Genomic DNA, 23,595 nt, shown 5'->3' with positions numbered 1-23,595 from the left:
CACTTCTCTCCTTCATGTTCCCTCACTTCCATCCTTTATGTTCCCTCACTTTTTCCTTCATGTTCCCTCACTTCTCTCCTTCATGTTCCTTCACTTCTCTCCTTCATGTTCCCTTACTTTTTCCTTCATTTTCCCTCATTTTTTTCTCCTCACAAATTTAGATTTGTTAACACTTAATAATTAGTTATTAAGTTTTGTGTTCAGTTCGCTCCAGAAAGTCATAAACCTTTGTTCTCTTGATGACTCGTCCTTGAAATGATCAAAAGTTCTAGAAAAGTCCTCAGAGGTTCTGACTCTTGGTTCCGCCTCAGGCTCACAGGAAGAACCGGGAACATCTGGCTCTGCGCTCGGAGAAGGACGGAGCGAAGAAGAGCGGCGACGCCGACCTGGACCAGGACCTGTACATGTGCGACTACTGTGAGGAGACCTTCAGCCAGACGGACGAGCTGGAGAAGCACGTCCTGACCCGACACCCGCAGCTGTCGGACCGGGCCGACCTGCAGTGCATCCACTGTCCAGAGATCTTCCTGGACGAGCCGTCGCTCCTCACACACATCGAGACACAGCACGCCAACCGCAAACACAAGTAAGGCGCCTCCGGTCTGATGGTGTTTCCACCCTGAGTTGATGGTTCACTTCCGTCCTCCGCCAGGTGTCCCGTGTGTTTGGAGCAGTTCCCGTCCGTGGAGGACGTCTACTGCCACCTGGACAGTCACCGCCAGCCGGACTCGTCCGTCCACAGCGCCGCCAGTCCTGACCCGCCGCTGGGCAGCGTGGCGTCCATGAGCTCCGCGACCCCAGACTCCAGCGCCAGCCTAGAGCGAGGATCCACTCCCGACTCCACCCTGAAGCCCAGTCACGGGGACCGAGGTCGCAGGAGAGGAGGTGATGCTGCAGAAGAACTGGCCATCAGTCTGGGCCACAGTGGAGGTATGACCTTTGACCTGATGACTCAAGGTGTACAGCACGTTCCCCATAAATACATGACATGTTCCCAAACTTGTCTCTTTAATTTTCCCTCAAATATCTCCTTTATGTTCCCTCACTTCTCTCCTTCATGTTCCCTCTCATCTCTCCTTTATGTTCCCTCTCTCCTCACCTTCATGTTCCCTCTCTTCTCTCCTTCATGTTCCCTCTTCTCTCCTTCATGTTCCCTCTCTCCTCACCTTCATGTTCCCTCTCTTCTCTCCTTCATGTTCCCTCTTCTCTCCTTCATGTTCCCTCTCTCCTCACCTTCATGTTCCCTCTCTTCTCTCCTTCATGTTCCCTCTTCTCTCCTTCATGTTCCCTCTCTCCTCACCTTCATGTTCCCTCTCTTCTCTCCTTCATGTTCTCTCTTCTCTCCTTCATGTTCCCTCTCTCCTCACCTTCATGTTCCCCACTTATCTCCTTCATGTTCCCTCACTTCTCTTCTTCATGTTCCCTCACTTCTCTCTTCTATGTTCCCTCACTTTTCTCTTCTCTCCTTCATGTTCCCTCACTTCTCACCTTCATGTTCCCACTCTTCTCTCCTTCATGTTCCCACTCTTCTCTCCTTCATGTTCCCTCACTTCTCACCTTCATGTTCCCTCACTTCTCTCCTTCTTGTTCCCTATCTTCACTTCTTCATGTTCTCTCACATCTCTCCTTCATGTTCCCTCACTTCTCAACTTCATGTTCCCTCACTTCTCACCTTCATGTTCCCTCTCTTCTCTCCTTCATGTTCCCTCACTTCTCTCCTTCATGTTCCCTCACTTCTCACCTTCATGTTCCCTCACTTCTCACCTTCATGTTCCCTCACTTCTCTCCTTCATGTTCCCTCACTTCTCTCCTTCATGTTCCCTCACATCTCACCTTCATGTTCCCTCACTTCTCTCCTTCATGTTCCCTCACTTCTCTCCTTCATGTTCCCTCACTTCTCTCCTTCATGTTCCCTCACTTCTCTCCTTCATGTTCCCTCACTTCTCACCTTCATGTTCCCTCTCTTCTCTCCTTCATGTTCCCTCACTTCAATGTCAAACGGTTCCACTTGTGTCGCAGGAAACTGGACCAAAGTCACGTACTCGTGTCCGTACTGCTCCAAGAGAGACTTCCACAGTCTGGCGGTCCTGGAGATCCACCTGAAGACCATCCACGCAGACAAACCCCAGCAGAGCCACACCTGTCAGCTCTGCCTGGACACTCTGCCGACGCTCTACAACCTCAACGAACACGTGCGTAAAGCTCACCGGGCCGGTGGCGGCGGCGCGGCGTCGGCGGCGTTTCCGCTCCTGCAGTTCACCAACGTGACGGCGTTCCACTGCAACTACTGTCCCGACATGTTCGGAGACATCAACTCCCTCCAGGAGCACATCCGAGTGTCTCACTGCCTGCCGGGCGGCATCATGGCCGGGTCCACCACCCTGGGTGAGTCCAGTCTGACCAGGTTCTGGATCTCAAGGGTCACCACTCACTCTCTTCTTCCTCTTCAGAGGGAAACCACGCCTTCTTCTGCAACCAGTGCTCCATGGGCTTCCTGACCGAGTCGTCGCTCACCGAACACATCCAGCAGACGCACTGCGCCTCGGCTGCAGGGGGCGCTGTGTCCGGTGGAGCGGTGACCAAAATGGAGTCGCCGGTGCTGCAGACTGGATCTCAGTCCTTCATGGAGGTGAGAAGAAGAAGAAGAAGAAGAAGAAGAAGGAGCCGAGGTCCTGTTGGTCTCACTTTTGTTTGATATGACCTTTGGAAGCAGTTCTTCAACATGAGATCATGAAACTAAATTATAAACTATTTAACACATTTACAAACTATTAAAACGAATTTGTTAACTTTTCAAACTAATTAGCAAACCAATTAAATTTCATTAAAAAATGAATTGAACTTATTTAGTAACTATTGGATCTAGTTTACAAACATTTGAAAACAATTTACAAACTGTTGTTACACATTTACAAACATTTGATACTCATTTACAAACTATTTTTACACAATTAACAACGTTTGAAACAAATTTACAAACTATTATTACACACTTACAAACTATTGATACACAATAAAAAACGTTAATTACACATTTACAAACTATTGATACACATTTACAAACATTTGAAAACAATTTACAAACTATTTTTCCACATGTTCAAACTATTTTTACAAATTTTGAACTATTGTTACATATTTACAAATGATTGATACTCATTTACAAACAACTTTTACACATTTACAAACTATTGATACACATTTACAAACGTTTGGAACAAATTTTTCAAACTATTGATACACATTTACAAACATTTCAAAACAATTTACAAACTATTGTTACACATTTACAAAAAATAATGGAACATTCTAAAAAGGATCTAAACTCATTTACAAAACCATTGAACTCATTTCCAAAATAATCCACTTACACTTGTGATGACCTCTGACCCCTCACCAGGTCTACTCCTGCCCCTACTGCACCAACTCCCCGATCTTCGGCTCGCTCCTCAAACTCACCAAGCACATCAAGGAGAACCACAAGAACATCCCGCTGGCCAACAACAAGCGTCAGGCCCGGGTGGCCGACCTCAGCCCCGCCTCCTCGGACGTGGAGATCTCGTCCCCGAAGCGCCACCGACCCGGAGACTCCACGCCGTCCCTGGGCAGCAACGGCGACTACCCTTGCAACCAGTGCGACCTGCGCTTCTCCAGCTTCGAGGGCTTCCAGGCGCACCTGAAGTCCCACCTGGAGGTGCTGCTGCGGCGCCAGTCCTGCCCGCAGTGCAACAAGGAGGACTTCGAGTCCCAGGAGGCGCTGCTGCAGCACCTGACGGTGCACTACACCACCACCAGCACCCAGTACGTGTGCGAGAGCTGCGACAAGCAGTTCTCGTCCGTGGACGACCTGCAGAAGCACCTGCTGGACATGCACACCTTCGTGCTCTACCACTGCACGCTCTGCCAGGAGGTGTTCGACTCCAAAGTCTCCATCCAGGTGGGTTTCGACCAGCACCCCTCTCGGGTCCGGTTCTAACCCCAGCTCTGGTGTCTCAGGTCCACCTGGCGGTGAAGCACAGCAACGAGAAGAAGCTCTTCCGCTGCACGGCCTGCGCCTGGGACTTCAGGAAGGAGGCGGACCTTCAGCTGCACGTCAAGCACAGCCACCTGGGTCAGAGGTCGTCGGGACTGTCCGCAGGACTCGGAGCAGGTACCTGGTCCGGCTGTGTTCCTCTGCCGAGATTGAATGAGCTGCTCAATATAAAACTGTATACAAATGTTGGTATAATAGTGTCAGCAGACAGAAGCAACAGAGTAACGACTCAAGGTCGAACCTTCAGCTGATTGATCATGTGACTTATTAATCAATAGCCAATAGTCAATAGTTGAGCATTGAGTTTCAATTGAAACAAACTTAATCTTGTTGTCAAAATGACTATTTGTGTTGTTAGAATCAGGAAGTGAAGCTTGGAATCAAAACTGAATGATTAATGTAAGTATAAGACAGTATAGAATATATCCGTCTCTTCAGAATATGGTATTAAAAGTTATATTTGACATTTAAAATGTATTTTTAGTTAATTTTTTTAATCTTTTTTTTATTTAATTCAATAATTTTCTATACAGACAGCTTTATTTTTTATTTTTTTCAATAATTGAATGAAAAAAATGTTATATAGACCTTTTGAATTATTGGAATTTGAATATTTAATATCATTTTTAATATATTAGATTTCTTTTATACAATTCAAAAGATAATTATTTAATTAAATAATAATTTTTAAAAAATACATGAACGATTAAAATAAAAACTACAAGAAGTTCAACCTTTATATTACAAAACTATGAATTAAAATTCAATTATTTGTTCAAAAGCTCATTCAACCTCAAGATTGAATTAAATCATTAAAAACCATCAATATCATCAATATTTTGATGATATATTTTCATAACATAAGGACAAAAATCATGATCTTTTTTTTCCCCACAATCCTTTGCAATGGTTGTTCATGACAGTTGTGTTTTCACTTCACCATTCATCAGTGCGGTGGTGCGTTCAGGGCCCTTCGTTCAACCCTCTCTGTCTGCAGGACTGAAGCCCCGTAAGTGCATCTTCTGCGGGGAGACGTTCGGGACGGAGGTGGAGCTCCAGTGTCACATCACCACCCACAGCAAGAAGTTCACCTGCCGCTTCTGCGGCAAGTCCTTCCACGCCATCTCGCTGCTGGAGCGCCACCTGCGGGACAAGCACGCCATCTTCGACGGCGGCGTCGTCACCGGCAACGGAGGAGGCGTCGGGAGCCAGAACGGGACCCCCAACGGACTGGCCCAGTCGTCCAAGCGGGGCGGGGGAGGGACCGGGAGCTCGGGCGCCGCCGCGGTGGCTGCAGAGCAGGCGGACCTTCAGAACATCCTGATGAAGAGCGGAGGAGCAGGAGCAGGAGCAGGAGGAGCAGGAGGAGACGCGGCCAACAGCCACGAGGCCAGCGGCGGCGAGGAGGAGATCGACAACGCTGAGCCCATGTACGCCTGCGACATCTGCGGCGCCGCCTACACCATGGAGTCTCTGCTTCAGAACCACCGGCTCAGAGATCACAACATCAGACCTGGAGACGACGACGCCGGTGAGATGTGGCTACGCTAACACCTGGAGCTAGTTTATTACCATACATTCACAAACTATTGAAGCACATTTACAAACTATTAAAGCTAATTTACAAACTATTGAAACAAATTTATAAACTATTAAAACTAATTTATAAACTATTAAAACAAATCTACAAACTATTGAAACAAATTGACATACTATTGTAACTAGTTTACAAAATATTAAAACTAATTTACAAAATATTAAAACTAATTTACAAAATATTAAAACTAATTAAAAAACTATTGAAACTAATTTACAAACTATTAAAACTCATTAAAAAACTATTGAAACTAATTTATAAAGTATTAAAACTAATCTACAAACTATTTAAACTCATTTACAAACTATTAAAACTATTGTAACAAGTTTACAAACTATTGAAACTAAATTACAAACTATTTAAACTAATCTTTAAACAATTGAAACTAATTTACAAACTATTTAAACTCATTTACAAACTATTGAAACACATTTTCAAACTATTTTAACTAATTTACAAACTATTGAAATTAATTTAAAAACTATTTAAACTAATTTACAAACTATTTAAACTCATTTACAAACTATTTAAACTAATCTACAAATTATTGAAACACATTTATAAATTATTGAAACTCATTAACAAACTATTTACACTAATCTACAAACTATTTAAACTAAATTACAAACTATTTAAACTAATCTTCACAATATTTAAACTAATTTACAAACTATTGAAACTTATTTAGAAACTATTGAAACTGATTTAAAAACAATTTTAACTCATTTACAAACTATTGAAACTCATTTACAAACTATTTTAACTCATTCACAAACTACTGAAACTAGTCCACATGCTAACTTCATGCCTTCATCTCTGACCCACATCAGGGTCCAGGAAGAAGAAGGCAGACTTCATCAAAGGGAACCACAAATGCAACGTGTGCTCCAGAACCTTCTTCTCAGAGAGTGGACTCCGTGAACACGCTCAGACGCACCGAGGTCCAGCCAAACACTACATGTGTCCCATCTGTGGAGAACGTTTCCCGTCACTGTTGACGCTCACGGAGCACAAGGTACGAGACGTTTCCTTGAACTTGTTTATGTTCGTCCACTTTTACATTTCACCCCGTAACACTTCCACGTTCTCTTCCAAACACACTGTTTCTTTAAGTCACATCACAGATGACTCAAACCATTGCAGGAGCCAAGGTCTCCAGCAGTTTGATGAGATTGATTTTGTTGGTAGTGAGATAGTGTTGAAGTGAACTAACACATGATAGAAAGTGTTACAATGAAGTTTGTTTTACACTGGAATGTCTCAATGCTATACTTGCCAGATTAGCTAGTGGCTAACCGTGCTAGCTTAGCTAGTGGCTAACAGTGCTAGCTTAGCTAGTGGTTAACAGTGCCAGCTTAGCTAGTGGCTAATAGTGCTAGCTTAGCTAGTGGCTAACAGTGCTAGCTCAGCTAGTGGTTAACAGTGCCAGCTTAGCTAGTGGCTAACAGTGCTAGCTCAGCTAGTGGCTAACAGAGCTAGCTCAGCTAGTGGCTAACAGTGCTAGCTGCATTGAAGTGAAATGTAGCACCCCGTAACATATTGTATATGTTGAAGATTAGAAAGTAAATTGTGTAAATCTACGATGAAATAAGAAATTATAATTTCTAATATCAAATTGACCTTTTCATGACAAACATTGAATTTTCAAATACTTTTATGTCTCACACCTTTCATGTTACGGGGTGCTGAAGAACATGAGACAAAAATGTAACACATTTATATAAAAGCACATCAGTGCCATCCGAATATTAGTGGTTGAATAAATTTCAACATTTAAAATGTTAAATTTAGATTTATCTTTTAAGTACATTTTAAAACAAATATTTGTTTATTAAATGTTTAGTAATTCTTCTTTTTTTCCCTTTTTTTTTAAATTTTCCAATGTATTCTTTTTTATTTTTAAAACAGAGAGTTTCATATTCTAATACATTTTATAAAATCAATACTTTTTATATAGGCTATGTATTATTAAATATTTAATATAGATAATTTATTATTCAATTATTGGAATGAGAATATCAAGATCTGTGTTAAATAATACAAAATTCTGATTTTCTTTTTTAAATTAAATTATAAAAAACTTATTCAACCTTCACTCATCAATCATCATGTCACTGATACACTTCTATAGATTTATCTTTCTTTATTTGTATTTGTGTAATCACTGAAGGTTGTGTTACTATGTCTCATCCTTGCGTACATGAACAAAAGGTCGATACAGTTTATTTCGCTGACTCGGCCGGTGTCACCCGTGTCACCGGGGGGGTCCGGTCGTGTCGCAGGACGAGGTCGTGACCTTGTCCGTCTCCTGCCGTCCCGTCCAGGTGACCCACAGCAAGAGTCTGGACACGGGGACGTGTCGCATCTGCAAGATGCCGCTGCAGAACGAGGAGGAGTTCATCGAGCACTGCCAGATGCACCCCGACCTCCGCAACTCCCTGACCGGCTTCCGCTGCGTGGTCTGCATGCAGACGGTCACCTCCACCCTGGAGCTGAAGATCCACGGGACCTTCCACATGCAGAAGCTCTCGGCCGGGTCCACGCTGGGCGGCGGAGGAGGAGGAGGAGGAGCAGGAGGAGGAGGTGGAGGAGGAGGAGGAGGAGGGAACGGCGGCTCGGCCTCCTCGTCCCCCAACGGTCAGCTGCAGCAGCACAAACTGTACAAGTGTGCGTTCTGCCTGAAGGAGTTCAAAAACAAAGGCGAGCTGGTCAAGCTGGACGTCAACGGACTCCCGTACGGACTGTGTGCGGCGTGCATGAGCAGGTGGGTCGACCCGGGTCCGTCAGCGCTGCGGGTTAGATGGATGTGAAGCTCTGGTGCATCAGTGTCTTCACAATGTTGACGGTTGAGTCTACAGTTTAAATGTCGATCTTTGCATTTTTTTAATTCAAATTTTACATTTTGAATCAATAATTACTATATTTAAGTATTTAATTATCAATAATTAATGAAAATGTAATTTATTCATATCTATATTCAAAAGCTTGAATATGTTTCATTGAATAATTTAATTTAATAATTTGTATATTTAAAGTTCAAGTTGTATTTGTATATTTTATATTATACATTTTTTAAATAATTATTTTATATATTAACAAATTAGACTATTATCGTTTTAATTCAATATAAAATGTTGGTAAAATTGTGCCACCAGACAAAAAAAAACAAAGTTTCTTGACCCAACTTTTCATCCATCCATCTGTGCTCGATTGGGATGGTCTGGTAAAGTTAACCTTTTATTGCAACATTTTTATATTGAATTGTAAAGGCTAGAAGTCAAAATTCAAAGCTTCAATGTTCTAATTATTAAAGTAAATGATTTTTATAAAAAAATCATTAATATTTTTGAAATCACTAAAACCATTATTCAAAGTTTTAAGGCATATTAAATTCAATAATTGATTACTTTTATTACTACTTTATTTATTTGTGATTTCAGCGTAATGTCTTTTAGTTTATTTTAATGTTTTGATTTTAATTATTTCATGTATCTCTTTATCTCACATCGGTTACGATGGATGCAAACATAGACAACATTTCCTAAAAGAAAGATATCAGTGACTTCTGGCTTCTTCATTATATTTCCATCACGGAAAAGGATAATTAAAAAAAACAAACCTGGCTCTGAGTTGAAGCTTCTCCGGCGTCACGGTGTGAGCGAAGCTGCAGCAGCAGGAATGTTCTGGAGAAGATGATGGAGACGTGAGGAGCACTCGTGAGATCAAACTGTGCTTCCGAAGCAAACGTGAACAAATGGATGCGAGTGAAACGTTGTTGTTTCCTAAAGTGCGGGTCTTTCTTATCCATCTTCTCTGTCTTCCTAGCTTAAATGATTAGCGTTAGCATTAGCCTGTTCAACTGTGACGAAGCTTAATGTAGCCGTTAGCTTTAGCATTTAGCTCTTAGCTTCTGCAGACTTCTAGAATGTAAGAAATAAACAGGATTCGATAACTTTATGAACAAAACAAAAGTCATGTTTTATAAATATAATTTTTTCGTTTTAATTATTGTCAGAGTACGATTCATTGCTTTTAGAAATAGCTAAAGTTGCTAACTAGCTTCAGAGCAATCGTTTGTTGCTAACTAGCTTCAGAGCTAGCGTTTGTTGCTAACTAGCTTTAGAGCTAGCGTTTGATGCTAACTAGCTTCAGAGCTAGCGTTTCTTGCTAACTAGCCTCAGAGCTAGCGTTTGTTGCTAACTAGCCTCAGAGCTAGCGTTTGTTGCTAACTAGCTTTAGCCCTTGTCGGTGGAAGTTAATGTGGTCCATCAGACTTTGGATGTTAATTCCTATCAATAATGTGTTCAATGTAAAATAACTATTCAGAGTAAAAAATTAATCATAAAATAATAAGATTCCATGTAAGATTTCAATGTAGATTAATTCCGAGGATAAAAATCATCATAACCTGACGGCGGGGATCGATTGCTTCTCCCTAGTTGCCTGGATGTTAACGCTGCATTTTCTTTACACCTAATTTCTGACACTGAATTTATTTACATCTCATTGTTATATTGAATTCTTTACACTGAATATTTTAACATTTTACACTGAATATATTAATGCAATAATAAGTAATAACTGCTTGAAATTTGATGGTTTTTCAAATTCAAATTATGATTTTAATTCTGTAAATATTCGGCGTTAGAAGTTAAAGCTGACGATAAACATTTACTTCCATTCCTCCTCAACCTCCTGCTCTTCTGCTCAGGGGCACCAACGGACAGAGTCCCAGCCAGGGCGGTCCGGCCACACCCGGGGACCAGCAGACGGACAAGTCCGGGCTGAGGTGCCCGGAGTGCGGGGTCAAGTTCGAGACCCTGGAGGACCTGGAGGCTCACGTTCAGTCGGATCATCCCGAGATCAGCCCGGAGACTTCTGCGGGGAAGAAGTCGGACGCCTCGCCGGCCCCGAAGGTGAGCGACCCGGACTGGACTTCCTGCATTTGTGTGTGTTTGTGAGTCAGTTGTTAACACTTGTGTATCTTCTAGAAAAAGACCTACCAGTGTATCAAGTGTCAAATGACGTTCGAGACCGAACGAGAGATCCAGATCCACGTGGCCAATCACATGATCGGTGAGTCCGGCATCTTCTTGCAGTGCGATCGATTGTGTACCTGCGTTTGTGTGTATGTGTGTGTTTGAGAGTGTGAGTCACCAGAGTTTCTGCTGCGTTTACTCTCGGTGACGAACTTCCGTCTTTCCCCTCGTTTTTCCGCCGGTTTTCGTTGATCTGCTGTCGTTTAGTTTCACCGGCGTGTTCCGCTCGTGTGGAGACACAATGTAGTTGTGCGTTTGTGTGATGCTTCTGGAGGAGTTTGTGTATTCCGATTTGCCGCCCTTGGCGGTTCTGGTGTCGAGGAGACGAACACGCAGGAACACATCGGTGGTTTTCACCCGACCCAGACCTGACATGCGATCCCAGAGTCACTGATGCAACCTTGTGCGTTTAAGTTGTGTAGTTATGTTTTCACTTGGAGAGTCATTAGGGTGTTTTTCTCTCTCTATCTCACAAACGCTCGCACACTTATACACACACACAAACTCGTACATAAACACACACTTATTAATGCATACATCTGTGTGCACATATTCATACGAACAAACACACACTCACACATTCCTCATATTCAGAAACACACAGAAACATGTGAAACGCACAACACTATACGGGATGAATGAGAGGCTTCAAAACACGCCACCTGGTGGTTGATCGCACACGTTTGTGTTGTCGAGCGACGGATCAAACATGTTTCTTGTTGTCACACTGGGTTGTCGCTACTGTCAGAGGTTCTTGAAAATGAGGATCCGTTGACACCAACGCACACATGTTCACGACCGCCTCGGGTGTTTCATTCGTTCAGCCTGAGGCGACTTCACCGCATTCATGTGTTCACATTTAATCAAGTCAAAATCTATAAGTTGCTTTATTGTGTGTGTGTGTTATGTGTGTGCTCGCGTGTCTACATGTGTGTATTAAATTAAACTTAATGCAGCTGAAGATAAACAAGTTCCCCGGTGTCTGACTGTGAGTCTACCTGACCTCCGGCAGGTCCTCGTGCTCCAGTTCTCTGTGTGATACTTTTACTTTGAAGGAGGAAACATGGAGGATGTTCGTTCACTGATTATTAGCAGCTGGAGAACACGAGCTCTGTCGTCCGTCAGAGACTCGTAGAGCGTCTCCCCGGTCAGGAGTTTTGTTGCGTGAGGAGACAGGTGGTCCCCACTCTGGCGGAGGGAACACCCGGGGACTCAGTCGGCGTGTGAACGGTTGTGATTGTCTGTTTGTGTGTCACTAACTCATCAGTGTCGTCACTAACACTGCACATTCTCTCCCACCTGCCTTCTGGACGGCTGTAGACGAGCCCAGCTGTCAGCAAGGTTTGTCCCCTTTCTGTCTCCTCTGCTCGCACTTTGAGCAAGGCAGCGCTAGGCTGCCTGCTCGTCAGCATCTCATCATGGCTGCATGAGGTCAGAGTTCACGTGTCCACACCTCCATCACGGTCGTCCCCGTTGACACTTGCACGCTCACACGGGGCCCATCGGGGGGCCGAGGGGGGAGCCGCTCTCTGATTTGCTGCTGCTTCCCGGGGTCGTGTCGTGGCGACGATGAACCGACGAGTCGTTTTCAAAGGACCTGTGAGCCTAACGACTCTTTTCAGTGGAAAAATGAGTCGTTTACGTCGAACAGACGAGTGTTTTTTGTTGAACTGAGTCGTTTGAGTCTATTGAATCAAAGGTCAATCTTTTTTCAGTTTTTGAGTCGTTGAAGTCCCAGATTTGACTCGTTTCAATGCAACGACTGAGTCGTTCACGTCAAACGAGTTCCTGACTTGTCTGTTCAACTGAGTCGTTTAAGTCGAACAAATCACTAGTTTGTGTTGTTTCAGTGCTGAACTGAGTCGTTTGAGTCGCGATAGTTCGAGATTTGACTCGTTTCAGTGTTCAACTGAGTCGTTTACGTCTAACAATCATTCTGAGTCGTTTACATCATTTGAGTCACTGGTTTGTATTGTTTCAGTGCTGAACTGAGTCTTTTAAGTCTATCGAATCAAAAGTCAAATCTTTTTTCAGTTTTTGAGTCGTTGAAGTCCCAGATTTGACTCGTGTCAAGGCATTGACGGAGTCAATTGAGTCACTGGTTTGTCTGGTTTCAGTGCTGAACTGAGTCCTTTACGTCTTAACGAATCAATGCTTTGTCTTGTTTGAAACGCACAATGAGACTCGCACACAAATACAAACGCACAGAGACAGATACACACAGAAAAAAACACGTACACACACACACACACACACACACACAGAGACTATCTCACACACAGACTTACACATAAACACACAAACAGACAAACACACACAGAGACTCACTTACACAAACAGACGCACACGGACGAAAACACACGCACACACGCGTAGACAAAAGCACACACAGACTTACACAAAAATACACACACAGAGATTCACAGACACAGACATGGACAAAGACACACACACACAGACAAGGACACACAAACACACACAGACAACGACACACACTCACACACAGAGACACAGAGAGACACACACACAGACAAGGACACACACACACAGACAAGGACACACACACACACACACAGAAACACAGAGAGACACACACACAGACAAGGACACACACACGCAGACAAAGACACACACATACACAGACAAAGGCACACACTCACACACAGAGACACAGAGAGACACACACACAGACAAGGACACACACACACGGACAAAGACACACACACACACAGACAAGGACACACACACACACATAGACACAGAGAGACACACACACAGACAAGGACACACACACGCAGACACACACACACACACAGACACACACTCAGTCACCTGGACTAAAGTCTCCCTCAGGAACACACACTAATGTTCTCCTCCTGAGCTTTATTTACATGTTGAAGACTCATGATCTTCTCTCTGACCTGCTGCTGTTCAGGTCAACGTGAAGTTGGTTCAGAGTCACTCACACGTGTCGAGTCACTCGAGTCACTAAAGATGTAATGAAGCAAGTAAGTGGCTCTTTGAGGGAATGAGATTGTGTGTGTGTGTGCGCGTGTGTGCGTGTGTGCGCGTGTGCGTGTGTGTGTGTGTGTGTGTCTCATGCAGCAGCAGCAAGTTAATCGTAAATGAAACGGCGTGTAAAGAAAAGACGATTTCCTCCCTTGTTTCCTTCCTTCCTCCCTCCTGTCTTGTGTTTCCATCCTTGTCCCTCGTCTTCCTCCCTCTCTCCCTCTCTCCCTCTCTCCCTCTCTCCCCCTCTCCCTCCCCCTCCCTCCCTGGCCACCTGGAGGCAGCGAGCCGTGACACCGGTGGGAGAGAGGGATTAATGACGGAGGGAAAAGGGACACGAGGAAGATGCTCATGAACCTGGTGGGAAGAGAGGGAGGCTGAAGATTCACCACTTCATTCTCTGGTCCAGTGAAGTTCGCTTCGGTCCTGTTGCTCACCTGAGAACAGGTGAGAACAGGTGAGCAACAGGTGAGCTGAAGACAAGAGCCGAGTCAGCAGATTTTCTTCTCGTCCACGTTGAAGAATCTTTTGAGATCAACAGTTTGATAGAAAAGAAGCTGATCACCTGATCATGTGACTTCTAGTGTGTGTCTGTGTGTGTACCTGTGTTTATGTACCCATTTATGTGTCTTTGTATACTCATTTGTGTGTGTGCCTGCATGTGTGTGTCTGGATGTGTACCCATTTATGTGTGTCTTTGTATACTCATTTGTGTGTGTGTCTGCATGTGTGTGTCTGTATGTGTACCTGTGTTTGTGTACCCATTTATGTGTGTCTTTGTATACTCATTTGTGTGTGTGTCTGTGTGTGTACCTGTGTTTGTGTACCCATTTATGTGTGTCTTTGTATACTCATTTGTGTGTGTGTGTCTGCATGTGTGTGTCTGTACGTGTACCTGTGTTTTTGTACCCATTTATGTGTGTCTTTGTATACTCATTTGTGTGTGTGTCTGCATGTGTGTGTCTGTGTGTGTACCTGTGTTTGTGTACCCATTTATGTGTGTCTTTGTATACTCATTTGTGTGTGTGTCTGCATGTGTGTGCGTGTGTGCGCGTGTGCGTGTGTGTGTGTGTGTGTGTCTCATGCAGCAGCAGCAAGTTAATCGTAAATGAAACGGCGTGTAAAGAAAAGACGATTTCCTCCCTTGTTTCCTTCCTTCCTCCCTCCTGTCTTGTGTTTCCATCCTTGTCCCTCGTCTTCCTCCCTCTCTCCCTCTCTCCCTCTCTCCCTCTCTCCCCCTCTCCCTCCCCCTCCCTCCCTGGCCACCTGGAGGCAGCGAGCCGTGACACCGGTGGGAGAGAGGGATTAATGACGGAGGGAAAAGGGACACGAGGAAGATGCTCATGAACCTGGTGGGAAGAGAGGGAGGCTGAAGATTCACCACTTCATTCTCTGGTCCAGTGAAGTTCGCTTCGGTCCTGTTGCTCACCTGAGAACAGGTGAGAACAGGTGAGCAACAGGTGAGCTGAAGACAAGAGCCGAGTCAGCGGATTTTCTTCTCGTCCACGTTGAAGAATCTTTTGAGATCAACAGTTTGATAGAAAAGAAGCTGATCACCTGATCATGTGACTTCTAGTGTGTGTCTGTGTGTGTACCTGTGTTTATGTACCCATTTATGTGTCTTTGTATACTCATTTGTGTGTGTGCCTGCATGTGTGTGTCTGGATGTGTACCCATTTATGTGTGTCTTTGTATACTCATTTGTGTGTGTGTCTGCATGTGTGTGTCTGTATGTGTACCTGTGTTTGTGTACCCATTTATGTGTGTCTTTGTATACTCATTTGTGTGTGTGTCTGTGTGTGTACCTGTGTTTGTGTACCCATTTATGTGTGTCTTTGTATACTCATTTGTGTGTGTGTGTCTGCATGTGTGTGTCTGTACGTGTACCTGTGTTTTTGTACCCATTTATGTGTGTCTTTGTATACTCATTTGTGTGTGTGTCTGCATGTGTGTGTCTGTGTGTGTACCTGTGTTTGTGTACCCATTTATGTGTGTCTTTGTATACTCATTTGTGTGTGTGTCTGCATGTGTGTGTCTGTACGTGTACCTGTGTTTTTGTACCCATTTATGTGTGTCTTTGTATACTTATTGTGTTTGGGTGTGTATGTGTACCTGTATTTGTGTTTGTGTACCTATTTACAGTAAGTGTGTACCTGTGTGTGTGTCTATGTCTATGTTTATGTGTTGATCGCTGAATGTGTGTCTGTGTTTTGTGTCCATGTAGGTGTACCTATGTATGTGTGTGTATCTCTTTGTGTGTCTGTGGGTTTACTTTGGTATGTGTGTATCTGTGTGTGTGTGTCTTTTTGTTTAACCATGTATGCGTGTGATTCTATATCTGTCTGTAGTTGTGTATGTGGCTGAGTGTGTAGGGATGTATGTGTGTGTCTGTTGTATGTGTGTATGCATTCATACGGATGTGTTTGAGCGAGTGCGTGCACGTGCACGTGTGTTTAAATTAACGAATGCGTTCCTGCGTGTGTGTAAGTATTTTTGTGTGTGTGTCTGTGCCAGGCGAGTGTTCAGGCACCTGCAGTCGGTGACACACTCAAAGGAAACTGTTGATCGTAATTCTGTTTGTGCGTTGGTGAGGCTCAGAGTGCGGCGCCCCCTGGAGAGCTAATTTTGTCATCTCCTCGCTTGATTTAGCTTCTTCGGCTGTTTATTACCCGTCATTACAAGCTGTTTGGAAACCTAATAGGACTCGCTGACAAATAGACACCCAGAGAAACCAGCGACGACACAAACGCGACAACCCGTGTGTGTTTGTGTCTGTTTGTGTGTGTGTCTGAGAGAGACTGTGTTTGCCTTTGAGAGTATTTGTACACGCAACATCAGCTCTTAACTCATGTAGACAACTTGTCTGTTTAGTGTGAGTGATGTCTTTGTTGTGTGTTGCTTGTAAAGACGAGTGTACAGTACCACTGAGCCCCTGCACCCCCCCCACCAGCTCGACCAGGTGTAGCTGCACCAGCTGCTGAACACACACATCTGCACATACAGACCCACACACACACATCTGCACATACAGACCCACACACACTCACAGACACACACATGTCTGCACATACACACACACATGCACACACACTGGCTTATTTTCCTCTACTGGCTAATTGTCACAAGATAAACGTGTTGTGTGTGTGTGTGTGTGTGTTGTGTGTGTGTTGTGTGTCTAGGCTTCATAATCAGAGGCTGAGCAACGATTAACTCGCTGCTTAATTCACTAACTTCCAAATTCATTTCCTCCAGCGACGACATCTGTCAGTGTTGTCGCGCCGCATTTGTGTTTGTGATAAAGAGACCTTACTGTGATCAACACTCATCCGACACACATGTACACACACACACACACACACTTACATGTACATACAGACATGTTCCGGTATACACATACAAGCACACACACACACAGATGTAGAAAAACGCACATATACACACACACACATAGACATAAACATTTACACTCAACACTTTGACACACGCACACGTAAACACACAAACATATACACATGGACATTGACACACAAGTACTGTATACACACAGAGGCACACGAGTATAGACACGAGCATATACACACTTAGACACATACACAAAGAAACGTGAAAAGACATGCACATTGACACAATTTGTACATATATACACACACACATAAATACACACAATTATACACATGTAGACACACGTATAGACACAAATGCATATACACACTTAGACACGTACACATATACACGTACACAAAGAAACATGCAAACGCATATACACACTTGGACACATAAAAGACCACACATATACACACACAAAGACAAACATATACACACACAAAGACACACATACACACACATAGACAATTTTTTTACGTATACACATACACCTGTAAACACACATACTCATACACATGTAGACTAACACATATACGCACACAAAAGGACACACACACGCACATAGACATAATGTGTCCGTATGCACACAGACACACGCGCGTAAAAACACACACTGTTATAAAAGTCTAGGCACACACACATGTATACACACATACTGACACATGTAGACACACACGCATATACACACATCTACACAAACATGCAGCAGCTCATGTCTTGTTTACATCTATTGTGATGAACCACACAAGGACAGTTTGATAGTTTGACACTGACTCGCACGTTACCGTAGCGACACCAGTGGATGACTGTGGAAGACGAACGTTGAAATGGACGAGCTCTGGTGGTTCTGGTGGTTCTGGCTCCTGACCAGTCGTCTGGCCGAGCAGCTGGACTTCATTAGTGGCTGCTGTTAATTACAGGGACCGTCCACACATCCGTGCACTTCCTACACACACACACACACCCCCCCACAAACACACACACACACACACATGCACGCTCGCACACACACGGTGTGTTCAGGGTCACCTTGGTCTTCACGTCTGGACCAGCAGAGAGGTGGAGTGAGTGCCAGACTGAAGAGTAGAACCAGTTCTCAAAATGTTGTGACTGGAAGAACTTTGATGAGTCAAAGTAGATCATATTTGTTACTGACTGTAGCAGTGTTAGCTTTGCACAGGTTGTTAGCAGTGTTAGCTTTGCACAGGTTGTTAGCAGTGTTAGCTTTACACAGGTTGTTAGCAGTGTTAGCTGTACACATGTTGTTAGCAGTGTTAGCTGTACACGTGTTGTTAGCAGTGTTAGCTTTACACGGGTTGTTGGCAGTGTTAGCTGTACACGGGTTGTTACCAGTGTTAGCTTTACACGGGTTGTTAGCAGTGTTAGCTGTACACGGGTTGTTAGCAGTGTTAGCTGTACACGTGTTGTTAGCAGTGTTAGCTTTACACGGGTTGTTAGCAGTGTTAGCTGTACACGGGTTGTTAGCAGTGTTAGCTGTACACGGGTTGTTACCAGTGTTAGCTTTACACAGGTTGTTAGCAGTGTTAGCTGTACACAGGTTGTTAGCAGTGTTAGCTGTACACGTGTTGTTAGCAGTGTTAGCTTTACACGGGTTGTTGGCAGTGTTAGCTGTACACGGGTTGTTACCAGTGTTAGCTTTACACAGGTTGTTAGCAGTGTTAGCTGTACACGGGTTGTTAGCAGTGTTAGCTGTACACGTGTTGTTAGCAGTGTTAGCTTTACACGGGTTGTTGGCAGTGTTAGCTGTACACGGGTTGTTACCAGTGTTAGCTTTACACGGGTTGTTAGCAGTGTTAGCTGTACACGGGTTGTTAGCAGTGTTAGCTTTACACGTGTTGTTAGCAGTGTTAGCTGTACACAGGCTGTTAGCAGTGTTAGCTGTACACGGGTTGTTGGCAGTGTTAGCTGTAGGGGTTTCTTAGCAGTGTTAGCTCTAGGGGTTTCTTAGCAGTGTTAGCTGTACACAGGTTGTTAGCAGTGTTAGCTGTACACAGGTTGTTATTAGTGTTAGCTGTACACAGGTTATTAGCGATATTAGCAGCATAATAATAGCTACTATCGTTGTTTGTGTTTCTCTGTTAGCGGTGTTAGCAGTGTTAGCTGTCTAACAATTATATTGAAGGTTTCATCTCAGACACTTCATTTCAACAGTTATTGCAGCAGAGAAACAACAGTTTACATTGTCGCTCTTATCTCTCGTCTCTAAACAGATGTCGACCAGGCTGCTCGCTTTATTGCTGCACAAAGACCTGTGACACACACACACACACTCACACACACACACTCGGATAAATCAATGCATTCTGGTTTCAGTAATTTCCCATGGTGCTCTGCTTTGTGTCTGGTGGGCGCTAGAGGTGAAGTAGAGGAGCAGCGAGAGAGGATCTCTTCTTTATTTCCTCTCTTCCTGTCGCTGCTCATCTTCACTCTCTTCATCATATTTCCACTCGTCTGTCTGGCCTCACTCGCTCCCCCGGTGTCGGAACATGGGTCCATATTCGGACCGGGACGGTTTCAGACGTGGATCTGTCGCTGTCGGATATAGAATGTAGATCTTCACGCTGCCACAGCTCGCTGTCACAACACTGCTGTATTCATTACTATGGTTGCTCACTTGTGATTGGTCACATGACCAGCACCAGCCAATCGAGAGGTGTGTTTACAGGAAGTGATTTGTGGGGTTTGTGTAACGGGAAATATTGGAACAATATTCAAGATTGAATGTCAGCCAGTGTGACACTTAATGTGACTCAACACAGATTTTATGTTTGGATGTGTGTGTTTGTGTTCATGTGTCTGTTTCTGTGTGTGTTTGTGTGTTGTTTTTTTGCAATAGTCTGTGTTTGTATGTTTCTGCGTTCATGTGTCTCTGTGTGTATGTCTGTCTTAATATATCTGAGCCTGTGCGTTCGTTTAGGCATATGCATGTGTGTGAGAGTGTGTGCGTGCATGCGTGCGTGCGTGCGTGCGTGCGTGCGCGTGTGTGTGTGTGTGTGTGCGTGCGTGTGTGTTGTCAATCATGGTATAAACCGTTATTCGTTGATTCTCATGCAAGAAACATCTTTAGCACGACAAACAAATGCTGTCAGAAGATAATTTTTTAGATTCCATTCCTGTCATCAAAACACCTTTTGAGTTCAGGCCCGGTCCAGCTCGGGCGTGTCATTAAAAGACCCGTGATGTTGTGTGTCCTTCCCTGACCCTCCACCTCTCCCTCTCCTCACCCGCCTCACCCGCCTCTCACTCCATCATCTGAGATCCGCGGGAGCACAGAAACGTGCCTCTGAGCCAGGCAGCTAATGGTGGATGGCAGCAAACAAAACTATTTGTGCCAAAAGAAACACACACAGACGCACAAACACACTGTTGCGTTTAGAAATGGACATCCGTCTGGAAAAGCCCACGCTGAGACCCTCGCAGACACACAATCACACAGCGCTCTGCTCCTGGTGCTTCCTTCCCTGCGCCGCACCTCCTCCTCCTCCTGCTGCTCCTCCTGGTCCCCGCACACTCTCCTCCTCCTTCTTCCTTCGCCCAGTACATCTGGCACGCTCAGCTGCCGAGGAGCGCCATAATTATCCCGCCGGAGACGCACGCGCCCGGCGTGGCGAGCTCCGACACACTCGTCTCGGGCGCTCCCCGCCGATCCTGCTCACTACCGGGGCTTCATTAGAGTGTGTGTGTGGGTGTGTTGATGCGTGAGGCTTCTGGAGCCTCTCCAGATGTGTTTTCTTTCTAGGCGAGGAGTTGTGTGTCCTAGATGCAACCGTCCCGCCGCCGTGACATCACGGAGGTTGACGTGCGAGTTAAAAGGGCCGTCACATAGACGACTAGAACGGCACTTAGGCAGTGGATACCTCTGCCAAGGAGGTTATGTCACATGAATATTAAACAAAAATCAATGCTTTTCTTGATTCAAGTTATTTAGTTTGTGAAACTCGGAGATACATGTTGTCAAACTCGTACACAAGCTAACTCGGAAACAAGCTAGTTTGTGCACAAGCTAAATCGGACACAAGCTAGTTCGTGCACAAGCTAACTCAGACACTAGCTAACTCAGACAAAAGACAACTCAGACACAAGACAAATCGGACACAAGCTAACTCAGAAACAAGCTAATTCGTACACAAGCTAAATCAGACACAAGCTAGTTTTTGCACAAGCTAAATCCGACACAAGTAAACTTAGACACCAGCTAGTTCGTACACAAGCTAACTCGGCCACGAGCTAACTCGGCCACGAGCTAACTCGGACACGAGCTAGTTTGTGCACAAGCTAATGCAGACACTAGCTAACTCAGACACTAGCTAACTCTGACACTAGCTAACTCTGACACTAGCTAACTCAGAAACAAGCTAATTCGCACACAAGCTAAATCAGACACAAGCTAGTTTGTGCACAAGCTAACTCAGACACAAGTAAACTTAGACACCAGCTAGATCGTACACAAGCTAACTCGGCCACAAGCTAACTCGGACACGAGCTAACTCAGACACTAGCTAACTCAGACACTAGCTAACTCGGACACAAGCTAACTCTGACACAAGCTAACTCTGACACTAGCTAACTCTGACACAAGCTTACTCGGACACAAGCTAACTCGGACACAAGCTAACTCGGACACAAGCTAACTCGGACACTAGCTAACCCAGACACAAGCTAACTCGGACACAAGCTAACTCAGACACAAGCTAACTCAGACACAAGCTAACTCGGACACAAGCTAACTCGGACACAAGCTAACGCAGACACTAGCTAACTCAGACACTAGCTAACGCAGACACTAGCTAACTCAGACACAAGCTAACTCAGACACTAGCTAACTCAGACACTAGCTAACGCAGACACTAGCTAACTCAGACACAAGCTAACTCGGACACAAGCTAACTCGGACACAAGCTAACGCAGACACTAGCTAACTCAGACACTAGCTAACGCAGACACTAGCTAACTCAGACACTAGCTAACTCAGACACAAGCTAACTCAGACGATATCAGTCCTGTGGTCAGCGGTGGCTGCTGGAACACTTTGGACAAACGATGAGTAGATCAATGGTTCCCAGCAGCAATATTTGCCATCAATGCTCGTCCTGCTCATTAGCTCAGCGGGCGTCGTATCCCTGGACCTGAATAATTCATTCATCCAAACAAGCTCTGGGTTTTGTCCACAGACACACACACACACACACACACAGACACACACACACACTGACACAGACTCTCTTCACTGAAGCTCAAAACTTCTTCCTACAATTTCATTGATCACTCGTTTGTCTCCGGGTCACTTGATGATGTCGACACCGTGTCGATGCAAACAAACTTAGTACACAAAAAAATGCATGTTGTAAATGTTTGTGTGTTTGTGTGCTTGTTCTTGCTTGTGTTATTGGGCATTGTGTGACCTGAGGCACTCAGTCCTCAGTGGCAGCTAACAGGGCACAGAGAGGAGCTCATCTTCCCTGATTGATCATAGTGTGGTGTGAGTGTGTGTGTGTGTGTGTGTGTGTGTGTGTGTGTGTGTGTGTGTGTGCGTCTGTGTGCGACTGTGCACATGGATGTGTGCGTATGTCTCGTTAGCACGAGTCAGGTGAGTCAAGGGATCCAGAAGTCCCTGACCATCACCTCTTCCATACAAACATGTACATATGAAGGACCAAACATATGTATACACACACACACACACTTATATTAAAAAAACACAAACACACACACACACACACGCATGTATATTAAAAAAACACACAAAGGCAACCCTGCACACAGACACACACACACACACGTATATGAAAAAAACACAATAAGGCACCCCTGCACTCAAACACACACACATACACATATATTGAAAAAAACACACAAAGACACCCTTGCACACAAACACACACACACACGTATTAGAAAAATCACAAAGGCACCCCTGCACACAAACACGCACACACACACGTATATTAAAAAAACACACAAAGGCGCCCCTGCACACAAACACTCAAACACACACACACAATCAAAGAGTATACACAAAGAAAACACACATGATAGATTTTCATTTAAATTTCAATAAATATTTTGAAGTTGTAAACAAAGACAGCAAACGACTTCATGTTGTGTGACGAGGACACGTTGTGTGTGTGTTTCTCGTGTGTGTGTGTGAAAGTGTCGTGTTGCTCCTGAAGTGAGGGAATGAGAGAGGCATCTTCTGTCGCCGCGGCGATCAGGCTAATTACAGCAGCTTAAGTGCTTTACCCACGCTCACCACACACTGTCACACACACCGCCGAGCACACACACACACTCCTGCAAGTGTGTGTGTGTCGATTGTGTTGAAAGGTGTTGTGAAAGCCTGCTGGTTGATGGAGACAGCTTCATATCCCAGAATGCACCTGTAGGTGAGACGTCAGAGTGCTCCAGCTCTCCTCCTTCTCTTCCTCTTTTCATTGTTTCCGGAGGTGCACTTTGACCCTTCTCTTCTCCTCCGTCACCTCCTCCCTCCATCTCTGTCTTCTCTCAGCCTTTCA

General features: G+C 44.6%; 1 protein-coding gene across 1 annotated transcript in view; it reads left to right on the top strand.

The window, feature by feature from the left end:
• Positions 1–23,595, top strand: part of znf423 (zinc finger protein 423) — a 90,163-nt gene that overhangs the window by 40,582 nt on the left and 25,986 nt on the right. The window contains exons 8-18 of the mRNA XM_087797811.1: positions 312–586; positions 653–930; positions 2,020–2,385; positions 2,451–2,629; positions 3,401–3,937; positions 3,997–4,150; positions 5,031–5,564; positions 6,461–6,645; positions 7,955–8,394; positions 10,342–10,546; positions 10,622–10,706. Of these exons, the coding sequence (XP_087653937.1) occupies positions 312–586; positions 653–930; positions 2,020–2,385; positions 2,451–2,629; positions 3,401–3,937; positions 3,997–4,150; positions 5,031–5,564; positions 6,461–6,645; positions 7,955–8,394; positions 10,342–10,546; positions 10,622–10,706 (3,238 nt within the window). The remainder of the gene's footprint in view (positions 1–311; positions 587–652; positions 931–2,019; positions 2,386–2,450; positions 2,630–3,400; positions 3,938–3,996; positions 4,151–5,030; positions 5,565–6,460; positions 6,646–7,954; positions 8,395–10,341; positions 10,547–10,621; positions 10,707–23,595) is intronic.

Source organism: Callionymus lyra, chromosome 8, assembly GCF_982586985.1.
Source record: "Callionymus lyra chromosome 8, fCalLyr1.hap1.1, whole genome shotgun sequence".
NCBI lineage: Eukaryota > Metazoa > Chordata > Actinopteri > Syngnathiformes > Callionymidae > Callionymus > Callionymus lyra.
This window is presented reverse-complemented; position numbering and strand designations above follow the sequence as displayed.